Raw genomic sequence first — 21,600 nt, 5'->3', positions numbered from 1 at the left:
AGCCCGGAGCAGCGCACCGGGCATGCGCGGCCAGTAGAGCCGCTCGAGGCCGCCTCTACGCCTCCCCGCACCCGCCCCCCTCTGCGGCGAGCGCGGGAGCTGTAGTACCGCCGGCGGCCTGTGGCGTCGCTGCCGGCCGGCCCTGCGTGTTACGCGCTTGTAGAGCTCTACCCGGCGCGGGCGGCATGTTTGCGCTCACCTGGCGGCGGGCGCTGCAACCTGGGGGCCCCCAGCCCGTGGCGCACCCTCCCTCTCGACTCTCTTCTTCGAGGTGTGCTGCTTTGCTTTTGTTTTTCTTAGGCCGCGGGAGTGGCGGGGGCTGGACTCGCCGCGCTGGCGAGATAACGGAGGACTCCAGGCACAGCCGCGTGCGCTCTGGCGACCGGCGTTTGCAAAGTTGGTATTTAACCAAAGGCAAATGCTTACCAGGGGATCCGGAAGAGTGGGGTCAAAGGGGTTCCTGATGATTCACAGCCTCCCACTCTTCATATTTTCTTAGACTGACAAGTAAGTGTGCGCCCCCGCCTCTGGGCTGTAAGTTCCACCAGCGCACGTGTCCGTATTATGGCTATTTTGTTCAGGGCTGACGCGCCAGGGTTAGCATATGCCAGGCCCGGAACAGACCCGGCTTCCAAGACCAAGCTGGCCTGCGCCGCCAGCGTCCCCTTGCTCGGACCAGGGGTAGCCAAAGCCTGAATAGGACAGGGCCGTCCCCGAAGGGGTTCCCGAGGGAGGTACAAAAGGGAGTACAAAAAGGGAGAGGAGCGCTTATGAACGTTCATCACAATCGGACACAGCTTTGGCATTCCAGCGCGGGATCCGAGGAACAAGGTAGGGGAATTCGGGTGGGGTGCACTCTAACTCGTGTCGCTCTGGCTCAGGCTGCATTCTAGCTGCATGCAGCCGACGCTCCTGTGTTGATAAAGGATAGGGGCGGGGGGGAACACCTGGTCATTTGAGGCAGATAGCTCTAGGCTGCTGTGATAGCCTTGTGCTTCACCCCCCTGCTTCCACTCTCATCCCTGCTGAAGCAACCAGAGTGCTCCTTCCACAAAGCAAATGGGATGGAGCCAGTGGAAGAGTTCTTGCAGGACCCTCCAGTCCTATAGGACCTGACCTCAGACAGCATCCCTTCCTCCCTTCTCATTCCCGTGCCCTGCCATGCTTGCTCCCTCTGGAGCGCTGATGCATTGGACTTTTCTTGTCCGAGGACTCTAGCACATGTTCCTTCTGTCTGGGACATCCTCAGCTTTCTCCTCTCAACTCAAAAACGCCCTTCTTAGAGGCCTTTCTAACGATTTGATCTCCCATCGCCATCACCTCCCTGCACTCTAGCACGTCCTTGTGCTTATGTTCTTTGCAAGAAACTGAAATCATTTATTATTTGTTTACTTGGGTCTTCTCATTCTCCTACACAACGAAATAAGTTATTGATCTGTCTTGTTCACCTAAGGAGAGGGCCTGGCACTCAACAGGCGCCTATGATAGTTGAGTGCCTACTATCTTGGTGTGAGTGGCCAGAGCTGAAAGCGGACTTGGAATCCACAGGTCTGAATACTGACACTTAACTCTTCCTGTACTCGTTCATCTCTAAATTTTCTCGTCTGGGAAACGATGGGGATAATAACACCATCTGAAACTGAGATGAGTTAACTCTGTAGAAGACTGAAAGAGATGCTCAGATTGACAGCCCCAGGTGATTTAGTTATTGCATCAGTTTGGATGGGCTAGGTTACATTGTAGCAATAAACAAACCCCAAATCTCAGTGGTTTAAAAAGACATAGATTTATTTTTCATTTATGCCATACGTCCACCATAGATTGCCAAGAACGTGGCTCCTTGTCATCAGCCAGGCTGACCAAGCAGCCACCAGCTGATGTCGCCAAGGCAAAAAGGAGAGCTTGGCTTAACTGAGTACTCTTAAACTTCCAACGAGAAGCTCTCAGAAAGAAAGACCAAATTTTCAAGTCTTGCTTGTAGCTAGGTGTGATCATGTCACCGGATTCTAGTCAATGGGAAATAAATAGACCTATTTATATAACATAACATCCACAAGTGTTCTCAAAGAAGGGACTTACAATTCTTTGCCCCTTCTTCATTCTGCTGGCTTAAATAAAGGATTGAAGAAGTAATGACTGGGGCTTGCTCCGCCACTATGGATCAGGTGGTGAGGGTGATAGAACAACAAAGTAGAAGAATGAACCTGGGTCCCTGATAATCACAGAGCTACCGTACCTGCCATCTACTGCCGAACCCCTGACTTCATTTTAAAAGGGAAATCAACTGCTGTTTTGGATTTGCTGTCACTCGCAGAAAAACCTAATAGGAACCAATCCTGCTGTTTGGGACAGTAAAGGATGGGAATGGGCAAAACATGAGCCAACATGATTTGAAAAATGAACAGTATCTGTTGGACGATCTACAAATTCAAATCAGCAGGAGCAACAGCTCAGAATGAGAAGTCTGCAGAAGAAATACGAGTCGTCTCCATCCCCACCCCTTCAAAACCCCCCCAGATATAAAGTGAGGGCCATTGCAGCTCCTACTGTAAGTAGGAGGCTCTCGCTGTTTTTATTGGAACCTTACAGCAGAAGGGTGATGTATCTTCTCTTCTTTCTTTAAATAGACTGCTTTGAGAGCTCTGTGTGCATATCATGGTTCCTGAAGGTTTGATGTGTGTATGCAGAATTGGGTACTCAGCCAGCATGTCATTCTCCCCGGCAGGATGCCGATCAGTATCAAAATTCCTCAAGTAATTAAAAATAATAAAAACAGAAAATTATATCCAGTATTATAATATCCAATTTGGCTTTACATTTATTGGAAATAAAGACACCTCCCCCCTATAGTGGGGATGTGTCATTTGCAGACAAGTGCTTGCAAATACCCGCCTGAAAATCTTTCTTATCATTTACAAATAAACATGTGAAAAGTATAGGTAGCCAGTCATGAAAAGTGTATTTCCAGTGCTACAGAATGGGCATTGCATGGTCATCTGTATTTTGAACAAATTTTATTCTCTAACCAAAACATGATACTTGATTTTTAGAACATAATGAAGTACTCTACTTTTAATTCTATAGGATGGATTTCTAAAATCAGAATTGCTGAGTAGAAAGATTAATTAATTAATTTAAACAGAGCTTGCCAGGTTAATTTCCTAAGCCCTGCAGTAATTCCAGTGCCCATTGTTATTAACAATTTATAGAACCTCAGGCTTGGCTTTGGGTCCCCTCGACCCCCTGCTAGGACTGAGTGTAACATTCTTCTGAACTTTTTGCCACCTGTTGGGTGAAAAACATTTTAACTCATTGTTACTTTAATTGGCATTTCCCTGATAATTGTGAAGTTGAGCTCCTTTTCATTTGTCTATGAGCATCAGGATTTCCCCTTCTATCAAATGACTATTTTTATCCTTTGATTATTTTTCAACTGGACTATTTGCCCTTATATTGTCAATTTATGGGAGTTATGGAAGTAGCATATATAAGAATCTTTTATCTGACATACACGCGTCAGAGATTTTTCGCACTCTGTTCTTTCCGACTTTATCATCTTTTTGTCATATTGAAATACTTATATCATCAAATGTTTCATTTTCCTTTTTTTTTGATTGTCCTGTCTTGCTTAAGAAATCCCCCAGACACACACTGCCACAAATGCCAAGAGATACCCATATTTGCATTTCATTTAATATTTTCTAAGTAGTTATTGTTATATATTTTTTATCTGTAAAGATTTCATTCTCATGAAAATTACTTTTTTCTGTAGATAAAAGGAATAATCTGCCTTTCCCCCCCCCCCTCATTTGATAGGCAGTTTTGGATGCAGCAATCTGTATTTAAAGGAACCACCCTTTCCCCACTGACTTGTAATACAACCTTGGCCACACTTTAGAGTTCCTACTTGTGAATTTCTAGTATGTTTCAATTAGGGTGGCTTTATGTTAAAAAAAAAAAATCTGGCAAGGCAAGATTGCCTCCTCACCCCTTCCCCACTATGCATTTTTTTTCCCGTTAGCGTTTTCTTAGGTATCCTTTGACATTTATCCTCCACGTGAAATATAAGGGTTTTTTGGTTGTTGTTTGTTTTCACCTTTTATGCTGATCCTATGGGGTACGGAATTGGACTGATTTGATCAAGCATCCTTTTCGATGACTGGTGTGACAAATCCCGCACCTTCATGGAGGCTAGCCCTTCCCACATGCCCAGAAAGTGACCCTTAGGGGACTTGTTTGCTGCAGGGGTCCAGGAGGAGGGAGCTGCTGGGGCCGGGTGTAGGGTGAAGCGCAGCTGGTGTTCTGGTCTCAGTCAGGTCCTTTTTACTCTGAAGGGTCCTCCTAATTCACACAAAAGCCCGGCATTAGTAGAGGGCCGCGGGGGGGGGTGGGGGTGGAACTGCCCTGAGACTAGGGCCCTCCTTAGTTAAAGCTGCCCCCTACCCCCCATGTGCCCTCAGGCTGCTCTGTCATTTCCTCAGAAAACAGCTTGGCTGCAGCACCAGGGCTGGCGGTGCCTGAGACCCCCTGCTTTGAATCCCAGCTCTACCTTTGGCTTTCTGAGTGCCTCTCTTCCTGGATCTGCGCACTTTCAAAATAGGTGACCACTTCTCTGTGCCATTGCTGCCTCTCAGCCTGGGACAGCACCATCACCTGCTTGAGTGACCGTGGTCTCCTGACTGCTTTCCTTGCTTCTGCCCTCACCAGTCTTCAGTCTGTACAGGCTCAGCTCCGCAGCCAGAGGGATCCTTGTAAACTGAAGGGTTGGGCTGTATCTGAGTCTGGCCAGGGCCCTCCCGCCCCATTCAGAGTCCAAGTCAGTCTTCCCCAGGGCGGCAGGTTTCCACCTGATCAGCTCCTGTGGCCACTTTGACCTCGCTCCCCTTACTCAGCCTCTCAGCTAGTTAGTTGTTTGTTCATTCATTCATTCATTCATCAAATATCGATTGAGTGCCTACTTCTGTGCCCAGCACTGTTATAGACACTTGGGACAGTCAGTGGACGGACGAACCTGTGTGAGAGAAGAGGGATGGGTCTCTTGGCTGCTCCATGAACTCGCGGCCATGTGGGTGCCTCAGGCCTGAACACTAGCTGTCTCCCTGCCTGCGCTGCCCTTGCCTCAGAAATCCACACATCTTATGTCTTCGCCTTCTTCATGTTTCTCTTCAAATACCACCTCCTAGCAAAGCCTTCCCTATTTAGAATTGCCATGAGTCTGGCACTTACTATCTCCCCTGCCCAATTCATTTCTTTGTGACCCTTAATGTCCTCTGACAGACTTTGAATTTTATAATATTTAGACTTTATAATTTCTGTCTATTGTCTTTCTCCCAGCCCTCACTACAATGAGAGCTGGAGGAGGGCATGGTTTTCTCCCTACTGTCATCTGAGTGCCTAGAACAGTGCTTGGCACAAAATGGAATTTCAGAAATATTTTCTGGATAAAGGGGAGGATGAATGAAAATGAACATTTTTTTTTAAAGATTTTATTTATTTATTAGAGAGAGAGAGCAAGGGTGCGCACATGAGCAGGGGGGAGTGGCAGAGGGAGAGGGAGAAGCAGACTCCCTGCTGAGCAGGGAGCCCAGTGCAGGGCTCGATCCCAGGACCCCGGGATCATGACCCCAGCCGAAGATAGACGTTCAGCCACTCAACTGACTGAGCCACCCAGGCACCCCGAAAATGAAGAAACTTGAGAAGGTTATTGGCCTTTCTGTGCTTCCTTTCCATCTTCTAAAAATGAGGGAGTATAATGGCCACTGAAAGGCTCATTGAAAAGGTTCAATGAAACAGCGCATCTAGGGGCACCTCGCCGGTTCAGTTGGTGGAGCATGTGACTCTTGATTTTGGGGTTGTGAGTTCAAGCCCCGTGTTGGATGTAGAGATTACTTAAAAATAAAGTCTTTAAAAAAAACCCGCAATACATTGGGGCCCCTGGGTGGCTCAGTCTGTTAAGCGGCCCTTTCTTGATTTCAGCTGGAGCCCTGCATCAGGCCCGAACTCAGCAGGGAGTCTGCTTGGGCTTCTCTCTCCCTCTCCCTCGGCTCCTGCCCCACAAATAAATAAATAAATCCTCAAAAAAAAAAAAAAAATCCAACCCCAATACATCTAAAGTGCTTAAAACAGTACTTGGCACACATTAGAGTTCTTGAAATGTAGTTTATTCCAGTCCCTGTTGCACATCTTGTATGTAACGTGCACACATGCAGCTCAGGATCTGTACTTTTTATCTCTTGTATGTACCCATGAACGACACATGGTATTGTTTTATGTGCTGTCAAAATTTACTGCGACGGTATTATGCATGTGTTTTTGAGACCCATTTATGTTGAAATAAATAATCTAGCTCTTTCCTCTTAGCGGCTGTGTGGTCCTCTGCCCAGGGAAGAGAACATCTCACTGATACAGGCAATACTAAAGGGAACATCTTGGCACAGGTCTTGTGCACGTCTCATCCCAAATATGCAGGAGTTTCTCAAGGAGGTATCAAAAAGTGGGGTTACTGGGTTTGCTGGCTGTTCTCCATTCGTCTGCTCCGCTCCATTCTCCATCCTTGGTGGACTGCTCCAGCCTGGGATGCTGTTCCCTGGAGATTGCACCGTCCACTGCCTTCCCATTGGGTTTGGCCGGTGGAGGCCCTGGCAGGAGACTGGAGGGCTGGAAGGAGGGGTGCAGGTACTTTTCCCTGATGTCCCTCTCGATTTCAGTGCTTTGTGTTTGGCGGCAGGTCTGTCCTTCCATCTGTCTTTCCCTCCCCTGTTCCAGGTTTGCCTGGGCTCCATGTCCTCTCCTTGTCCAGTGAGCCCTGAGCAAGGGGACAGGTTCCCACCATTGCAGGTTTCTGGGTCTCTCACCATTCCTTGTCTCCTTCCTGCATCCTGTCTGTTCCTCCCTAAGGAGTCGCCTCATAGAGTTGCCTCTTCATTCGAACGTTTGGGATACACTGTTTTCTACCGGGACTAGATGGACACATTGGTTTCATAAGACATCATAGGGCATGCTCATTATTTACTTATTTATTTATTTAAGAGAGAGCGTGAGCGCATGAGTTGGGGAGGGGCAGAGGGACAAGCAAACTCCCCCCTGAGCAGGGAGTAGACAGGGAGCTCAATCCCAGGACCCAGAGATCTTGACCTGAGTGCAAGTCAGATGTTTACTGGACGGAGCCCCCAGGCACCCCAGGACATGCTCATTTTTAAAACTGAATTTTTGCTTTAACACACACACCCTACCCCCTAGTTTTGGGAAGTCAAATAGCATGAAAAAGTTCATGATGGAAAACAGAAGTCACCTGCCTTCTTTCCCATCTCCTTTCTCTATTTTGGCTCTCCAGAGGTGACCATATTCAACTGTTTTCATCTCTCTGAGGGCTCCTAATGTGGAGAATCTTTTCATATGTTTATTGGCCAATTTTATATCTTATTTTGTGAAGCATTTCTTCAGGTCTTCTATAAATTGATCTGTAGTTCTTTGTGTTTTCTAGATATGAAATATATCTCAAATGTACATACAATATTTTCTCCCAACCTGGGGCTTGCCTCTGACTTTCCTAATAGTCTCTTTTGAAGAACAGAAAGTTTAAATTTTGATGAAATGCAATTTATTATTTTTTGGATGAAATCTAATTTACTAAGTTTTTTCCTTTATGGTCCTTTGCTTTTGGTGTCATAACAAATTGCCTTCCCAAGGTTGAAAGTATATTCTTGTTTTCTTCTAGCAGTTTTATAGTTTTAGGTTTTGCATTTATATCTATGACCCATTTCTGAATTTTTGTTTTATATGGTGTGAAATTGAGTTCATGTTTTTTGTCCATATGGATATCTAGTTTTTCCAGCACCATTTATGGAAAAAAAATTATCCTTTCTCCACTGAATCACTTTGATGTTTTTGCCAAAAATCAATTGATGATACCTGTATGAGACTATTTCTGGATTCTAGACTCAGTTCATTGATTTATTTATTCATCTTCAAACAAACTTTGTTCTTCATTTTTCAAGACTATTTTGGCTAAACTTACCTCCTTTGCAATTTCATATACATTTTATAATCACCTCTTCAAGTTCTACAAAAGTCTGCTAGGATTTTAGATAAATGTGGGGAGAAGTGACATGTTAGCGATATAGAGTGTTTGATTCAGTTCACAAATATGGCCCCTCTCCATTTGTCAAGGTCTCCTTTGACTTTTCTCGGCAATGCTACTAGCTTTTGGCTAAAAGATACTGTACATTTTTTCATCCAGTTTATTCCTAACTATAGTAATGATATTCAAAATGGAATTAAAAATTGTTTTCCGATTGATAATTTCTAAGATACAGAAATATGATTATTTTTTGTATATTAACTTTCTAGCCTAAGACTTTGCTAAATTTACTATTTTAGTAGTTTATTTTATAGATTTTGTAGGATTTTTTTAGTACACAATCATGTCATCTTTGAATAAAGACAGTTTTACCTTCTCTTTTCTTATATTTATGCCTTCTTCTCTTTGTTATTTTTCTTGCCTTATTGCATTAGCTAGAACCTCTAGCACAATGAGGAATCAAACATCTTTGCCTATTCCTGACTTTAGGGTGAACATATTTGTGATAAAACAAGGATCAGATTATCAAAGCAGATTCACCTGAATCAGAAATGTGAAAGCAGTCAAATTATACAGATGAGGCAGGAACAGGTTCAAAACCATCGACAGAGCTCTTCAAGTCCTTTATTGTGACATCAGATATACTCTGGTGCCTTTTTAAATGAGGAGTGCAGTTCACATCATTTACACATAATTAAATCGTGAATGCATCTCTCTTTTATACTTTGATAGTTATATAACATCTTCCAGAGAGCAATGCTCCATAAATCCATTGGCTCCAGGTTTGGGTTTGTTTACTGTAAGCAAGCCTGTCCATCCTTTGAAATGCACTCCACAGGTAAAGATTTTCCTGCTAGCAAGTAGCATTAGCTTCTTTGCCAAGAGGTTTGCCATTTCATGTTTATAAGGAAATTCATCAGATCACCTGTCTTCTATCTTTTCCAGGGGCTTTTCGCAGGTAACAGGGAAGAATGGAATAATGATGCCATTTAATTCTTTCCTTTTCAATATTTCACCATTAAGTATCACGTTAGCTGAAGGTTTTTGTAGATCGCCTTAATCAGACTGAGTAAATTTTCTTCTATTCCTAGTTTGCTAGAAGTTTTATTATAAATTAATGGTAAATTATTTTCTAATGTTTTCTCTGCATTTGTTGGGATGATTAGTTTTTCTCATTTAGTTTGTTAATGTAGAAAATTACACTGATTTTCAAATGGTAAACCAACATATCATTCCTAGGATAAGTCCTACTTCATCATGAGATAATTACCTTTATATATACGTTGCCGGACACACACACAGACACACATACACATTTTGTCAGTTGCTTTTTTACATTTTTAAAATTGTTAAATGCACATGACATAAGCATCTTAACCAGTTTCAAGTCCACTGTGCAATGGTGTTAATTATTTGCACATTTTTGTGCAATAGATATTTAGAACTTTTCATCTTGCAAGACTGAAACTTTCTACTCACTGAACATCAACTCCCCATTTCCTCCTCCCCCTCAGCCCTTGGTAACCACATTCTACTTTCTGTTTCCATGAGTTTGACTAATTTAGATACCTCATGTAAGTGGAATCTCAAGCGGTATTTGTGTTTTTATGACTGGCTTTTTTCACTTAATGTCCTTGTGGTTCATCCATGCTGTACAGTATGATAGAATTTTCTTCCTTTTTAATGCAGAATAATAGTCCATTGTATGGATATACCGCATTGTCTTTATCCATTCATCTGTTGACGGACGCTTAAATTGCTTTCACCTCTCGACTACTGTGAATAATGCCGGAATGAACATGGGTGTGTGACTATCTCTTTGAGATGCTGTTTTCAGTTCTTCTGGATACATACCAAGAAGTGGGATTGTTGGATCACATGGTAATTATGTTTTTAATATTTTGGGGAAACTCCATACTGTTTTTCCCAACAGCTGAACCATTTTACAGTCACAGGGTTCCAATTTCTCCATATCCTCTCTAGCACTTGTTATTTTCTGTTGTTTGTTTGATTGTTTTTGTGTTTTGTGATAATGAGTATACTAATGAGTGTGAGGTTTCGATTTGAATTCCCCTGATGATTAGTGATGTTGAGTGTCTTCTTGTGTGCATCATTTGTATATCTTCTCTGGAGAAATGTCTTTTCGAGTCCTTCACCCATTTTTTAATCTGGTTTATTTGTTTGTTGTTGTTTTGAGTTGTAGGGAGTCCATTATAGAATCTGGATATTTACCCCTTATCAGATATATGTTGTTTGCAAATATTTTCTCCCTTTCCATTGGTTGCCTATCACTCCGTTGTTCTTCCTTTGCTGCACGAAGTTTTTAAGTTTGATGTAGTCCCATTTGTCATGTTCTGTTTTTGTTACCTGTGTTTTTTTTTTTTTAAGATTTTATCTATTTATTTGACACAGAGAGCTCTAGAGAGTGCACAAGCAGAGGGAATGGGAGAGGGACAAGCAGGCTCCCCACTGAGCAGGGAGCCAGATGCCGGGCTAGATCCCAGAACTTGATCCCAGAATCCTGGGACCATGACCTGAGCTGAAGGCAGATGCTTAACCACTGAGCCACCCAGGCGTCCCACGTTGCCCGTGCTTTTGATGTCATATACAAGAAATCATTGTCAAATGCAATGTCCTGAAGTTTTCCCCTCTGTTTCCTTACAAGAGGTTTATCGTTTTAGATCTTATGTTTAGGTCTGTAATTCATTCTGAGTTAATTTTTGTATGTGGTCTAAGATAGGGTCCAACTTCATTCTTTTGCATATGGATATGTGGTTTTCCAAACAAACATCCAAACATTTGTCGAAGAAACTGTCCTTTCCTCAGTGCGTAGCTTTGGCACCCTTGTCAAAGATCATTTGGTCACATACACAAGGCTGTCTTTATGCCAGTTCTTACACCATTTTAATTATTGTTGTTTTGTAGTATGTTTTGAAATCATGAAGTGTGGGGCCTCCAACTTTGTTTTTCTTTTTCAAGAATTTCTTTGACTATTCTGGATCCCTTCAGATCCCATATGAATTTTAGGATGGTTTTCTTTTATTTCTGCAAAAAACGGCATTGGAATTTTGATAGAGATTACGTTGAATCTGTACATTGCTTTGGGTAGTATGGATGTTGGAACAATATTAAGTCTTCCAATTCAGGAATACAGGATGTCTTTCCACTTATTTGTATCTTCTTTGATTTCTTTTAGCAATATTTTGTAGTTTTTAACTTGTGTGCAAGTCTTTCACCTCCCTGGTTAGGTTTTTTCCAAAGTATTTTATTCTTTTTGATCTTATTGTGATTGGGATTGTTTTTAAATTTCCTTTTCAAATTTTTCATTGTTAGTGTATAGAAACACCATTGATTTTTGCATGTTGATTCTGTGAAATCTTTAGTTTTCTAGATATTAGATCATGTCATCTGAGAGCAGAAATAATATCCTTCTTCGTTTCTAGTTTGGATGATGCTCTGTGTGGGATTTCCAGGACTATGTCGAACAATAGTAGCCAGAGTGGGCATCCTTGCCTTGTTTCTGATCTTAGAGGGAAAGCTTTCAGTCTCTTACAGTTGAGTGTGAACTCAGCTGTGGGCTCGTCATTTGTTAAGACAGTTTCCTCCTATACCCGCTGTCTGTTGTGCTTTTTAAGAAATTCTTATTATGAGAGGGTGCTGAATTTTATCAGGAGCGTTTTCTGTACCTGTTGAGATGATCATGTGGGTTTTGCCTTTTGTTCTGTTAATGTATGGTGTATTACATTTACTGATTTCTGTATGTTGTACAGTCCTTGCATTCCAAGTAGAAATTCCACTTGCTCATGGTGCGTAATCCTCTTAATGTGTTATTGCATGAAGTTTGCTAGTATTTTGATCAAGATTTTTTTTTTTTGATTAGGATTTTTGCATTGATATTCATCAGGGATATTGGTCTGTGGTTTTCTTTTTGTGCCTTTGTCTGGTTTTGATAGAAGAGTAATTCTGGCCCCAGATAAGTTTGGAAATGTGCCCAGCTCTTCAGTTCTTTGGAAGAGTTTGAGAAAGGTTGGGATTAATTATTCTTTAGAGGTTTGGTACAATTCTTCAGTGAAGACACCTGGCCCTGGGCTTTTCTTTGTTGAGAGGTTTTTGATCACTGCTTTAATTTCCTTACTGGCTATAGTTTTGTTCAGATTTTGTATTTCTTCATGGTTCGGTCTTGGTAGGGTGTATATTTCTAGGAATTTATCCGTTTCTTCTAGGTTATTCAGTTTGTTGATGTATAATTGTTCATTGTAGTCTCTTATAATCTTTTTTATTTCTGTAGCATCAGTTGTGATGTCCCCTCTTTCATTTCTAATTTCAGTTATTTGGGAACACTCTCCTTTTTTTTTTTTTTTTTTTTTTTTTTTTTTTTTTTGGTTTGTTTATTTGCTAAGAGTTTGTCAACCTTTTCACTGATTTTTTTTTCCTTTTGTTTTTCCATTCTCTCTATTTTTTATCTCTCCTCTAATCTTTATTATTTTCTTCTTAACTTTTTTTGGGTATTTTTAAGAGCAGTTTTAAGTTTACAGTAAAATTGAGAGGAAGGTACAGAGATTTACCACATGTGCAGAGCCTCCCTTGTTCTCAGCACCACCCACTGGGAAGGGACATTCGTTACCATCAATGAACCTGCATTGACACAACATAATCACCTGAAGTCCATAGTTTACCTGAGGGTTCACTCTTGGTGTTGTACATTCTATGGGCTTGGAAAAATGTATAATGACGTTTATCCATTATTGTAATAGTTTACAGAATATTTTCACTGCCCTAAAAATTCTCTGTGCTCTGCCTATTCATCTTTCTCTTCTCCCTACCCGTTAACCACTGGGTTTTGTTGTTGTTGTTGTTGTTGTTGTTGTTGTTTTTATATAGTTTTGCCTTTTCCAGAATGCCATATAGTTGGAATCATACAGTAGGTCACCTTCGCAGATTGGCTTCCTTCACTTTGTAATATACCTTTGAGCTTCATCCATGTATTTTCATGGCTTGGTAGCTCATTTCTTTTTAGCACTGAGTAATATTCCATTGTCTGGAAGTACCACCATTCATTTATCAGTTTGCCTGTTGACAGGCATCTTGGTGGCTTCCAAGTTTTTGTAGTTAGGAATAAAGCTGCTATAAACGTCTGTGTGCAGGTACAGGTTTTCACCTCTGTCAGGTAAACACCAAGAAGTGTGATTGCTGGATTGTATGGTAAGAGTACACATCTGCACAACTGTCTTCCAAAGTGGCTGTACCGTTTTGCATTCCCACCAGCAACATATGAGAGGTTCCTGTTGCTCTGGATCCTAGCCAACACTGAACATTACCCTGTTCCAGATTTTGGCCATTCTCATAGGTGTGTAGCAGTATCTTGTTTTAATTTGCATTTCTCCTGTGATATTTAATGTGAAGGATCTCTTTATATGTTTAGTTGTCATCTAGATATCAAATGTTATTTGGTGAGGTGTCCATTAGGGTCTTTGGCCCATTTTTTAGTTGGGTTTACTTTCTTACTGTTGAGTTTTAAGAGTTCTTTGTATATTTTGGATGGCAGTTCTTTATCAAATGTGTCTTTTGCAGGGCGCCTGGGTGGCACAGTGGGTAAGCGTCTGCCTTCGGCTCAGGGCGTGATCCCGGCATTCTGGGATCGAGTCCCACATCAGGCTTTTCCACTATGAGCCTGCTTCTTCCTCTCCCACTCCCCCTGCTTGTGTTCCCTCTCTCGCTGGCTGTCTCTATCTCTGTCGAATAAATAAATAAAATCTTTAAAAAAAAATGTGTCTTTTGCAAATGTTTTCTCCCAGTCTGTGGCTTATCTTCTAGTTCTCTTGATAGTGTCTCCTTCTGCTAACTTTTGGTTTCATCTGTTCTCTTTCTAGTTCTTCGAGGTGTAAAGTTAGACGGTTGATTTGCGATCTTTCTCCTTTTTCAATGCAATTGTGTACTGCTGTAAACTTTCCTCTTAGTATTGCTTCTGCTTCCTCCCATCAGTTTTTGTGTGTTGTTGTGTTGCTTTCATTTGTTTCCAGATATTTACTCAATTTTCTGAATTTTTTAAGACATAATTTATTCATTTGAAACAGAGCGAGAGAGACAGCAAGAGAGCGCAAGCAGGGGAGTGGCAGGCAGAGGGAAAGGGAGAGCAAGGTTAAGTTCATATTTAGTCATGTTTTAATTGGAATTCTTATTGCAGTGGGTCATCCATTTTATATTTTACTAACTATTTTTAAATTGCTTTCCATGGTGCTGTACTGATTCACATTCCAGCCGGTAGTTGAGAATTTTTACTTCTTTAGATCCTCACCAGCTTTGGATATTATCTGAAATCTTTAATTCTAACCAATCTGTTGGGTGGAAAGTGTTATATAATTGTTATTTTGGTTAATGTTTCTCTGGCTATATTGTGGAAGTAGCTGTCATGTGATCATGCAGCCGGGGCCATGCTGGGGGAGGCTCCAGGATAGCTAACTGCCTTTGGCTTCAACAAGCCCATCAGTGAGCTCAGAGGAATCGTCTAGCTTTCATTTGCACATTTTGCTTCCGTCCATGGGCAGAGAGGAAGCCCACTTGCCCTTCTCATGGGGGTTTCCACTCATTAAGCCTCTGGTCTCTCTTTAAACATTCTCGCTAAGATCTCCCTTGTGTGGGTCCATTGTCCAGTTGTGGGGATGGGGACCAGAGGAACCACGTTTCCATCTCCTACTCTGGTCCATTAGGCTCCACGTCGTTTGTCCTTGAAGATAGCTCCATTCCATGACAGTATCACTTGACATCCTGTGTCAATTCCATCAATGTCCAGTTATGAGAGGAGGGCTGGACTTCTTACAGGGCTAAGAGATTTCTTTTGTGTGTGAATTGCTTCTTTATATTCTTTGCTCATACTTCTGTGAAGTTGTTTAAATGCCTTTGGACTTTGTCTAACTTTTGCCAACATTTTAAGCTTAGGTGTAATGAATCTTTTAGTCTTTCCCTTTATAATTCATATTTGCATGTGGTTTAGGAACTCTTTTCCTATCCCCAAACCATAGACATTATTAGAAGAAAATACAAGACTCAATTTAAAGTTTTCTTTTCACTTTAAGCTATTGGATCTGTGGTGAATTTATTTTTGTATATGATTTGACATAGGGACATAATTGTATGTTTTTCCTATATGGTGAGCCAGTTTCCCCAGAACCACTTGATTAATCATCTGTCCTTTCCCCACAGATGCCACTTCTGTTGTTCACATGCCCATTCACTAGGTAGTTTTTGCTTGACTGGTGACCAGAATGGCTGAGATTAGAGCCCTAAAGATAAGAGTACTCAGAAATAGACTGACAAAGTATTTGTACCTCTAATGCTTGGGTTCTAGGGCCATCCTTCAACTCTTTGCTTGAACATCTCCCCTGGGCAGGTCTCCCTCACTACATCCTCCCCACACATCCATTTCTGCCTACTAATGCAATGGTGGCACAAGGGAGAGAATTAGTAAATCTGTTATTCTGTGTTGCATGATTTTAATTGGATGTGTATCTTGCTTGCCAGACTCTTAACCCTCAATCACAGGGATTAGGTCTTTTCATCTTTATTCCCCAAATCTAGCATGGGCTAATGCTCATATGTCAAAAATCGTTCCAGAAATTTTGTCATAAGTTTATCCTAACTATGACTTCAGAAAGACTCAAAGGCTAATAGGGCATGAAATGAACAAAATTAAACTATATTTTGAATTCCTTTCTTTAATACTCAGCTACAGAGATATTATGACATTTAATTACATATTTGCTTTCATTTATTTTAGCACAGCTATAAATCAAGAAAGTGAATGTGCTTAGCTAGAAAGAATATTAGTATAGAAAAACGGATATACAAATATAATGCTAGTCATCTATGATACAGACCATTTTATAAAAAATATGTTTATGTGTATACACACACATACATGGCAATGGGCTAAGTTTGATAATGGGGTAAAATTTGGTTCCTCTCTGGTCATTAGCAGAGAAAATTTAACTGATTTCAGCTACAATGTGGTTACTCAAACGCACACCCACACACCCACATCCTCTCCCACACACATATACCCAAGTGGGGGAATTTTCCGTTAAGTAAATTTGGAAAAATTTAAAATTTTCTGGTACAGAACTTTAAAAAAACATCTCAAATAAGCTTCATCAAAATGTCTGATGTTGGCCTCACTGACAAGCACTCAGTGATAAGTGTTCAAATGGAAATACAGTAAGATAGATTATCTTATTTATTGGGTACTTTTTCATTGTCTATTTCTTCTACTTAATTCACCACTATAATTCCAACGTCCTCAAGAGTGCCTCGCAATGAATGCATATGCATTCATAGCAAGGCTATGCTCATAGCAAGTGCTCATAGCAAGGTATTATTAAAGATGAGGAATATAGAAATTGAGCTAGAATGATAGTTATTTAGTCAACAAGAAATGTCTTGAATGCATAGATGCTATAATCAGATAAAGCTAAGATTTCACTACTCTGGCAACTAGGAATCAAGTGATACTTTTTCACTGAAAATGAAATACTAGTTGAAGAGGAATTAAACCCCTTTGGAATTTGGGCAAGCGAAACCCAAATCATTGAACTTTTTCAATTACAGATCCAATAAGCAGCTAGACACTGAATAGAATTCTGTCTGAAGATGTTGGTTTAGCCATGACTATATGACCATAAGATTTGGGCCAAGGAGACACAGGGTCCTCAGTCATACGGTGGATTCAGAATACCTGTCCTGCCTTCTTTGCAGAACTGTTGTGAGAATCAAGTACAATTAAAATATGTATATTCTTATTCTTCAGTAATCTATTTATGAGCAATAAGTCCCTATTACAATCAACACTGAAAACCAGAGTCACTGTGACAGGCATGGAGGTGGGCCACTTGGCTCTCCCTCGAAAGAGGAACTTGCTGATGAGTGAGTTATCTGATAGCCTCCCTCTGCAGCATCTTCTGGATCTCCCATAGCATCCGAAGGTCGTGTTTTCCCGGAAAGCCTTTGGGAATGACTTACATGACGTTGTATGTACTAAGACCTAGCCCTTTCTGCCTCGCATGGGACTCTGTCCTCTGTGAGCAAGCTTTGCTCTGGGTCATACCAGCAGGCTGGCCAGGACTCTTCCGGAGCTGCATCTCAGCTGGATTGTTTTCTTACTCACGTCTCCCTCCTTCTCGCTCTCCTCTCACAGGGGCCGGACCACGTCACAGTCCAAAGGCTCTCCCTTTGGTAGGCTTTGGTAACATTTGAAGTCATTATGTAGATTGATTTCAACCAGAACTCTCTCTCTCTCTCTCTCTCTTTTTAAAACTTACTCCACTAAAGAGTTTATTTATTTATGTATTTCAATGCAGGTGAATCTGTATTTTCAAATGGCGTCTCTCCCTTTAACTTAGCTTTTCAACTTGATGGTTAAATTCCACAGGGAATGTACCTGGGAAGGTTTACTTGGATGGAGCCAGGCAAAGTGGGTAAAGATAAGGGCTCCCTTCTTACACTGAGTGAGACCACTAACCTCCTCGAGCCTCTTATTCCTCATTTGTATTGTAAAATAGGAATAAAATAAAATCCTCTTAGCTTTAGGAGGGCACAGTATCAGGAAGCATGCAATGTTCCTTCAAAGTAGCACTAATCTGAGGATACTATCTCCTCCTTTGAAGGGAAGTCCACAATTGGAATTAAAAAATTACCTTCACTCAGACTTAGGCTTACTCCCTTACTACAAATCTGCTAATTCCATTTGTCTTAAAGCCACTCAAAAGAGTCCTGAAGACTGCGCCCACGGCCCTTTCACCTTGGAGTAAAAGCATTTCTGATTTCTGTCTTACAGGTGATATTTGCAAACACTTTCCTTTTCTGCTACATTCCTTCCCTACAACTGAGTTTCCAGGATTACAAATAAAATAGAGCTTACATTCAGCAATATCTTCAGCATAAGGAATCTCAAAAACATTGTACCTTCACAGGTCCTACCACTTCTGAAATGAAGGCAGGACCAGGTCCTTTATGATTCGGGCGTCTCACATAGATTTGTCCTGTGCTAGCTGTAAACATCTAAGCAAAGCTTCTTGTCACCTTTATTTTTCACCTGGAAGCATGGTGACCATGTTTATGGTTTCCTCTTTAGAAAATATTTTTTTTTTCCTCTTTAGAAAATATTTTGTAAAAGCCTGTTTTTATTTTTGCTTCTTATCAATATTTCTTCTGTGGTTTGAACTTGCAAAACTGAGATCGATTTACCAATTTCCATTATAGAATGTTTTTCTTTTCTCCGGTCAAAGAGGTGATCCCTCAAAGCCACAGGATATCATCTTTTGAAATAAAGGCACGTATTGCATGGTGCACTGGGTGTTATACGCAACTAATGAATCATCAAACTTTACATCGAAAACCAGGGATGTACTGTATGGGGACTAACATAATATAATAAAAAATATTATTATAAAAAATGAAATAAATGAAAAGTGGGTAGAGGTATTGGAGCCAGTGAACTGCAGAGAAAACAAAACCCCGACTACCAGGGTGAGAAGCACCTGCTGAAGAGGGGGGGCTGAGTCAGGTAGCATTGCTCCCTGTGGATTCCGGTTTTGTCTTTCCCATCAATTAGTACGATGGGGAAATACTTGTAGTGTTCAATGATGTCTTCCACTGAATTAAACTTCTGAAACACAGAAAAGAAAGTTAATGAAAATTTAAATATCTTTAGTGTCTATGGGTTAAAGTACAGAAGAAGATGCCACATTTTTCTTAGGGAAGAAGTTAACTCACTTAACATTTTGTTTTTGTTTGAATTGTGAAGGTGTGTCAGAAAGTGATTGAAAAAAAAGAAAAAGAAGTGGAAAGCCAGCTCTCGAAGGATGAGGGATAAAAATGTTAACACAGGAGAGTAAGGTGGCTGGGGAGACCAAAAGTGAGCAGCTCAAGGCTCGACCTTCACTGAGTGAGTTGGTGGGAAGGCCTGTAGTGAGCTCACCTCCCGGACGCCCCTGTGTTCCAGTGAGTCCTGGGGTAATCAGAAGGAACAGAGCCGGCCACAAGGTGCTGGCAGTTCTTAGCCAATGTCACTTCCTTCCCTGGGCTTCTTGTGAAATAATGAGGTGACAGCAGATCTTTACTTTTATGTTTCTGGAGATGCACAGATGAGGGGCTGTGGCGATTGAATGGACAGTGAGATCATTTCAAATTTAGGGAATCGGGACGTGCTTTGCTGAAGATGCAGACATGAAATGTGATGTACCTTCTGGGTGTCTGGATAAAGGGACAACAGGGTTGAAGGATTCTAAACGCAGAGGAAGAAGCATGAACAAAGGCAGGTGTTGAAGACATGAGGGCCCCGACAGTGGTTCCGATGAGCTGAGTTCGCGTGTGTCCTCAAAAAAGATCCCGGAGGGTGAGTAGGAAGAGCTCGCTGGGCTTGCCTTCTATGCTTTGAGACAATGTGGTTCCTCCCTGGCCGCAGCCCTGCGAGGTCAGCAGGGCAGGGGGAATGGCCTTATGGCATTGCTGAGCAAACTGCAGCTCAGAGACGTGTCCTGACCTGCTCGGAGGTCACAGAGCCAGGGGACCAGGACCAGGCATGCAACCGGGTCTTTCTGGACACAAGCAGTCTGCTCTTTCCCTTATACACCTTGCCTATGGCTTGTGACCCTGGGTTCCAACAGACCAGGGTAGAGATGACACAGCCTGAAGGGCGGGAGCCGCCGTGGGGAAGACTTTGTTGCTGTTCTGGTATCGTGCATCCCCACTCTGCCCAGTGCCTCCCAGCACAGACACGTCTGCAGGCCTTCGGGATATCCAGCAGGGAATGGGCTTGTCCCAGTGCCTGTCCTCACCGAGACTGCATTCTGGTGCAATCTAGTATACTTCCTATACAAGGAGATAATTTCATTTAGGGATAATGTGCTCTGAAAACCATTAACTCAGAACTCAAGAACATCACCGGGCCACCCAGGGACCTTCCCTCAGGGCTGCATGTGGCTACTGGGAGGGAACTTCTTATTCTGGGGTGGGGGGCATGAAGTTGAAATGCTGAAGACCTGTAACCGCATGCCGGTCCCACCTTCCCGCCGCTGGAGGAGGGTGTGAAGAGTAGAGGCACCACACTGGGGGAAGGACTCGGGGAAAGAGGTAGGGAACGACGAGTCTCCTGACAGGGACCAGTCCCTGGATCCACTCCATTGTGGACTGAGCCCACAAGCTTCCCCTTTGTTCCCCCTCCCGCCCCCCCCAGCTCATCTGACTTGGCTTCTGTCTTGTCACACTAACACAGTCCTGCCTGAATCTGTGACTTGCCCCTCTGCACCTGTTACTGGATCTGGGGTCAAGGAGATAACCTATCTGTCCACCCCTAATAGGTATACGATGACTACTAGTTCTACCTGATGCTAAGGTAAGCTGGTTTCCCGGTTGTGTCATGGGGAAGGCAAGTGTTGTGGTAGAGAAGTCCTACCTGAAGGGTCTATGGGGACCAAGTACCTGAGTTCCAGACTAGGCTCTCCCACTCACTAGCTGTGTGACCTCGGGCAAGTTTCTTACTCTCTGTTTCGGTTTCTCTATCTACCAACAGCGATGGTAGGTAATATCCGGACCGCCTCTGAGCGCCCTTGTGAGGAGGAATTGAATTGACACATATTCAGCATTTAGAAGACAGCTTGGTATACAGTGAGTGCTCCATAAATGTCCGTCATTACCATGACCTCATCCCTTTTGGGTTTGCCAAGAACACGAACAGAGAGCAATGAAATCGCTGGAGAAGTGTATAGATGATCATTGTACGGCTTTTTTGGGGGGCGGGTATTTAATTTCCAGTTATAAACTAAAAACAGAGTTTTCTTTCTCTTTTTTCATATTTGACAAAACTAAAAGTGAGTAATGAAAAGAAACTTCTCATGTGGAACTCTTCTGCAGAATTGGTTAACCCACGAGGACAGAGGAAAGCCTCTTCCCTGTTGCTCATCTTTGGAGGGAAAATGCCTGCTTCCTTTTCTCATTCCTGTTATCTTCAGGATGGTCTTGAAATAATGAGTACAATGTTAATTGTTTTAATAACCTGCTGCATGGATGCCATGTTACATGAAATTCTAATTTTAATAAGTGGTAGGAAGCAAGCGAGGCAGGAGCAATAAATCATTACTGTCATTTCTTATTAGGGCCTTCTAGTGATAGGCCCACAACTGATATGTTATTTCCCTAAAGAGACTTTTTAAAAGTATTATAATGAACCTCTTATTTTCATATTAAATGATTTTTCCAGGAGGGCAGCAAATGTCATCCTAATATTAGATCTTAAAATTTCTTTAAACCTTCTGTGTTTGCCCTACATGCCAACGGCAGGCAATGATTCGCTTGCCAGAAGAGTAAAGAAATCTGTTTGGGTGCACACATAGGAGTGAAAGAAGAAAAGAGAGAAACAGGCAGGGGACATGAGAAGCTGTGAGCACCTGGGTTCAGTGTTTGTCTCTACCAACTTGTCTTTAGAGTTTAATTTAGCAAGTAAACGTCTGTCGTAATTTTCAGTCACTTAT

At 42.1% G+C, this 21,600-nt stretch overlaps 1 protein-coding gene across 1 annotated transcript in view; it reads right to left on the bottom strand.

The window, feature by feature from the left end:
- Positions 1-15,307: 15,307 nt before the first annotated feature.
- The window catches only part of CLNK (cytokine dependent hematopoietic cell linker), a 145,678-nt gene continuing 139,385 nt past the window's right edge, over positions 15,308-21,600 (bottom strand). Inside the window, exon 18 of the mRNA XM_034670974.1 lies at positions 15,308-18,785. Within this exon, the coding sequence (XP_034526865.1) occupies positions 18,591-18,785 (195 nt within the window). The 3' untranslated portion in view covers positions 15,308-18,590. The remainder of the gene's footprint in view (positions 18,786-21,600) is intronic.

This window comes from Ailuropoda melanoleuca, chromosome 11 (genome assembly GCF_002007445.2).
Source record: "Ailuropoda melanoleuca isolate Jingjing chromosome 11, ASM200744v2, whole genome shotgun sequence".
NCBI lineage: Eukaryota > Metazoa > Chordata > Mammalia > Carnivora > Ursidae > Ailuropoda > Ailuropoda melanoleuca.
The sequence above is the reverse complement of the archived record's forward strand: the minus strand, read 5'-3'. Positions and strand labels throughout refer to the sequence as shown.